The sequence below is a fragment of the Schistocerca serialis genome, chromosome 2 (assembly GCF_023864345.2).
Source record: "Schistocerca serialis cubense isolate TAMUIC-IGC-003099 chromosome 2, iqSchSeri2.2, whole genome shotgun sequence".
Taxonomy (NCBI): domain Eukaryota; kingdom Metazoa; phylum Arthropoda; class Insecta; order Orthoptera; family Acrididae; genus Schistocerca; species Schistocerca serialis.
The window spans coordinates 866,685,096-866,690,239 of NC_064639.1; the positions used below are offsets into that span (position 1 = coordinate 866,685,096).

The 5,144-nt window shown below is 40.2% G+C and overlaps 1 protein-coding gene across 1 annotated transcript; it reads right to left on the reverse strand.

Annotated features, from left to right (window-relative positions):
• Positions 1-914: 914 nt before the first annotated feature.
• LOC126456476 (piggyBac transposable element-derived protein 4-like) lies at positions 915-1,637 on the reverse strand. The gene has a single exon (XM_050092227.1). The coding sequence runs from the start codon at positions 1,635-1,637 to the stop codon at positions 915-917; it is 723 nt and encodes a 240-aa protein (XP_049948184.1).
• Positions 1,638-5,144: the final 3,507 nt, after the last annotated feature.

A 5,144-nucleotide genomic window follows, 5' to 3' on the forward strand; every position in this document is an offset into this window, starting at 1 on the left:
GCGATTTCGCAGTTCTTCTAAATTTTCTACAGCAGATTTATACCACAGAAAATAGATTGCTCTTTTGCATTTAAAAACTACGTCCATTCCCTTCAGAGTACTGCAAAGAAATAAACATTTACGTTAGTGACAAGGGTTGTATATTAATTTGAGAGTATGCTGTTTTCACAGTGAAAAAAATTTTTTTTTAGGTTTTAGGACCTCTAAGGGACATAGGATTGAAGTTGTTAGCTTTAAATGAATAACTATTGAAATATGAACTTTTATTTTATTAATAATCACACAGTTACATTGGCTTTTGTATGAAATATTTCGAAACATTTTGGAAAACAAAGCCCCAGGTCACAGGTTTCACAATAATATAGCGTGTCTTTCCTTGAAACTTTACTATATCTGGCCTTCCTTGTTTCTGCGCATACTTTGCACCTTCTCTGAGGCCACTTAGATAATTTTGTGGGTGGAATTAATTTTGGAAAATGTCTTCCGTTTAGTCTGTTGATGGGTGAACTATTCTGAGAAGTGCATGAGTCTAAGAGGCCACCTTTGTGAACGAAGTTCTCTACCAACTCTGTAATGTATTAAACCAGATGTTAGCTTGTATTTCGCGACGTTTTGTACAAAATGTATGAATTTACAGTCATGAGCATGAAAACGTGAAAGAAAACTTTTTTCCACCACTTTATTTGTTTTCGTTCAAAAGGTTAGTACGCTATTAGCTGGTCGCTATGATCCACACCAGCTTTTTTACTATTGTAGTCCAAAACATAGTCTGGCTTCATTTTTTCCACCATTCCAAATTTAGATTTACACTGATATTTGTTGCCGTCATTTTATGCTTTGTTGTCAAAAGAAAAACGTCTCTGTTGTCCTTCCATTTTACAAACAGTAAGTGATCTCGTCTGCGAAACGAAAGTTCATTTTTTTTTCAATTTCTGGCCAACAAGATCCCTTGGTAGTCCTTTTCTATTTTTCTGCACAGTACCAACTGCCTCAGTTCTTTTCCCCCACAAATAATCCAGTAAATCAGGGCTGGTGTAAAATCGGGCCATGTATAATGTGTGACCTTTATTATGAAACGAAAGACACAATCTGTCTACAATGTGTAAAATGCTGTTATCGGCATTAGACTGATTCCCAGAATAAATTTCACAGTTCAGAACGTAACCACTTTCATATAGCACAAAAAATTTTACGCCATATTTATGAGGCTTAATTTTCATATACACTCTAAAACTCAGCCTACCACGAAAAGGACTAATTCCTTCATCAATAGTAATATTTTCGCCTGGCTTGTAAGCCTTTCCACTTTGGGTCACGCATCTGTCGAATATAGGTCTTACCTTAAGAATAAGATCGGGACCTACCTGGTTTTTGGGAATATATGTTGCGTTATCTACGAGATGTAACATTCGTAGAATTAACAAAAATCTATCTCTTGGCAGACACTTTGCCGCAAATGAGGACTGCAACACGGGATTTGTTGACCAGTAGTCAGACAGTTTTGGTTTCTTGACTAGGCACATATGCAAAATAATACCAAAAAATTTATACAGTTCACTGAGTTTCACTGTTGTCCACTTACGCCACACTAACTGAGGCTTCAGTTTTCCTGTAGCACTTAGTGTCTCTATTGTCATTCTAGCGTAGCGGTTTGTCTCTCGTTTGATCAGTCTCACCAGTTCTTCATCGAGAAAGTACGTGAAACAATCAAACACTGAAGAACGTTGGCCAATCCCATCTTGAATTCCACAAGATTCAGAAAAAAACAGGAAGCTGGGGAGAGATTGTATCGTCATCTGTCCACTGGCCAGAAGAATATGGCAAATTGCAATGACCAGTTGTGTTTGTTGTGACAACAGCCTCATCTTCAGGTCTTCCTGACGGTTCACCGTCCGAGGGATCGTTTTCATCTATAAGAAAATTCATAAAAATTATTTTTTTTCTGACCATGAATCAAACCACAGAATTACGGAAAATTCGGACAAAAAATAGCTTACCATCATTAATGTCAAAATCTGCAATTTCTTCATCTAATTCTGAACCACTGTTGTTCAATAAAAACTCTATTTCTTCATCTCGCAAGGCCGTGATGAAAATAAAGCGCAAAGCTATCAGCCGACAAAAATCTAAAGTTTCCAACTGCCGCGCGTCTGTTGTTCCCCAAGTCGAGCGTGAGCAAAGCAAATGACTCAAAATATACTCCTGTACCACCTCCAACAGTGACATATTCTGCCATCTATAAATTTTCTCGGTACTAGGATAACCCGAGAGTACTTTTAAACCTACAGAATATGAAAGTCATGCGCTGGGAGTCGTTAACATCGCTGATAATCGGCCGACGTAGGAGCTACGTCGATCGTCTTTTTGGGGTACTGTCGGACCGACGTAGGAGCTACGTCGCTCGTCTCGAAAGTGTTAAGAGTAAGCAATTTCATTTATTTTATATTTAGCTTAGCGAGTGACTTCTGCTGTCTCGGTAAGTACCTCATTGCTCTTATGTTAAAAGTAAATTCAGTTGCTCATTTGCTTAAAGCAAATTCAATTCAATCTCTCAATAATTAAAAGAAAATTGCTTGCCCTTTTCCAAATTTTCCATTACGTTTAACGCTGAGGTTATTGACACTCTTTTCTTAGCATAACAGAGTTTCAACTACAGCCAGTCATTTATCTAACCAGTAACTTCATTTAACTTTGCTTTCAAAATTTAATATTTCTGATTAAGTGACTGCAAACTCAGGGCTTCCTGATTCATAGCCGGCCATTGTGGCCGAACGGTTCTAGGCGCTTCAGTGTGGAAGCGCGCGACCACTACGGTCGCAGGTTCGAATCCTGCCTCGGGCGTGGCTGTGTGTGATGTTCCAAGGTTAGTTAGGTTTAAGTAGTCCTAGGGGACTGTTGACCTCAGATGTTGAGTCCCATAGTGCTCAAAGCCATTTGAACCTGATTCATTTATTTCCCTTTGAACTGTTGCGTTGTGGAAAAGCGTGACAACCTCTGTCGCCACACCAGTGATTATTTGTTTAATTTTCTTTGCCTTTACCTTTCTTAAGATTCTGGACATACATTGCTCTGGTGGGCTGCCGACCGTTTTGTTATTCCTTTTTTGCTAATCAGTACTTTTTGTATTGAAATGGAAATGTCGTGTGGCTAGGGCCTCCCCGCGGGTAGACCGTTCGCCTGGTGCAGGTCTTTCGATTTGACGACACTTCGGCGACCTGCGCGTCGATGGGGATGAAATGATGATGATTAGGACAACACAACACCCAGTCCCTGAGCGGAGAAAATTTCCGACCCAGCCGGGAATCGAACCCGGGCCCTTAGGATTGACAGTCTGTCACGCTGACCACTCAGCTACCGGGGCGGACATTTTTTGTATTATCAGTATGTCTTGTATTAAAATATTACATGGTATCTTTTTCCGCCCTTTGTGGTTCGTGAGCAATTGGACTATATTTTACACATGTCAAAATTATTATTAGTATTTAGATTAGATTTAGAATATATTCTACCTTCAGAAGGGTCTGTTGTACACTTCCCTCCTACCAACCGCTATTATTTCCCTTCGGTAAAGATGGCCTTACTCACTGTAAAATTTCATTAGGCACACGCGATTACGGTCAATTATATCGCAGTCCAGTAGGCCGATTAGAAAGAGGATGGTTACAGCTGGACTCTCTTTCGGGAGGACTACGGTTCAAACGCGCGTCCATCCATCCTGATTTACGATTTCCGTAATTGCCCTAAATTGCTTAAGGCAAATGCCGGGATGGTTTCTTTGAAAGGGCAGCGCCGACTTCTTTGTGTAATCCGAAGGGCCGATGATCTCACTGTTTGGTCCCCTCCCCCCAATCAGCCAGTCAACCAACCAATATCGCCTAGTTAGAGAAGCTGGAATTTTAAGTTAATAATGTTGCCAAAGAAATTAGATGCCAGCGGACAACAGGAACATAGAGTGGTGGCAGATTGCAGAAAACTAAATGAAATATCTCTCAACATAGTGTACCCTCTTCCCCATATAGACGAAATACTAGACAGCTTAGGAAAACCAAGGTACTTTTTAATGTTGATCCTAGCTAAGGGGTACTAGCAAGTCATTATAGATGAAAGAGATCAAGAGGAAACAGTGTTTAACAAGCCCATGGGGCATTTCAAATACAATACAATGAACGGATGAAGGCACCGCCATACATGTTCCAAAGATTGATAAATACAGTATTGACCAGAATCCAGCATGAAGAAGTCTTTATGTACTTAGATGATGTGGTTGTAGGGAGGAACTTTTCTCGAGGCGCATAGCACAAGACTAGAAGCAGTGTTGGAATGGCTGAGACAAGACATTCTAAAGCTTCAAATAGACAAGTGTGAATTTTTGAGGAAAGCAGTCACATTTTTGGGTCATGTGTTTACAGCCAAGGGACTGCCGTCAGATCCATCCAAAGAAGAAGCCATCAGGAAATATCCTCAACCGCAACCGACACAACTAAAAGCGTATTTAGGCCTTGTCGGATACTACAGAAGATTTTTGAACAACTTCAGTAAGATTGTCATACCCTTGTATGAAATATTGTGAAAGGGAGTTCCTTATAACTGAGGGACGCAACAGGAAGAAGCTCTCCATCATGTAAAAGAGAAGACAATCAGTTTGCCAATATTACAATACCCAGACTTTGAACAAGAGTTCATAGTAACCACAGATGCTAGCCAGTATGCTCTAGGTTCGGTTCTGAGCTAAGGACCAATGGGCGGGGATCTAGCAGTAGCCTTTATATCTCAAACACTCATTAAAACAGAACAAAATTACAGCACAGTGGAGTGGAAACTAGTTACAATAGTGTGGGACATGAAGTACACGAGTACTTCAGATCTGATGTGTTTGGAAGACACTTCAAGATGTTAAAAGACCACAAACCATTCACGTAGATAGGTAGTATTTCAGATTCGTCTTCCCGACTGATGAAGTTCAGGTTAAAGTTAGGGGAATAAGATTACCAGATTTATATGAGAAGGAAAAGCACAATAATGCGACAGATGCTTTGTCCCACATTCGGAATGCATCTGAAGTTACAAGTGATCCAAAGAATAGCGCAAGAGGAAGTGCAGTGAGTGTGGAAGATAATGCTGTAGACACAGGCAGCACAACTGAT

Excerpts from the sequence above, each read along its gene's own strand:
- LOC126456476 (XM_050092227.1), bottom strand. The coding sequence starts at position 1,637 with ATGACAATAGAGACACTAAGTGCTACAGGAAAACTGAAGCCTCAGTTA.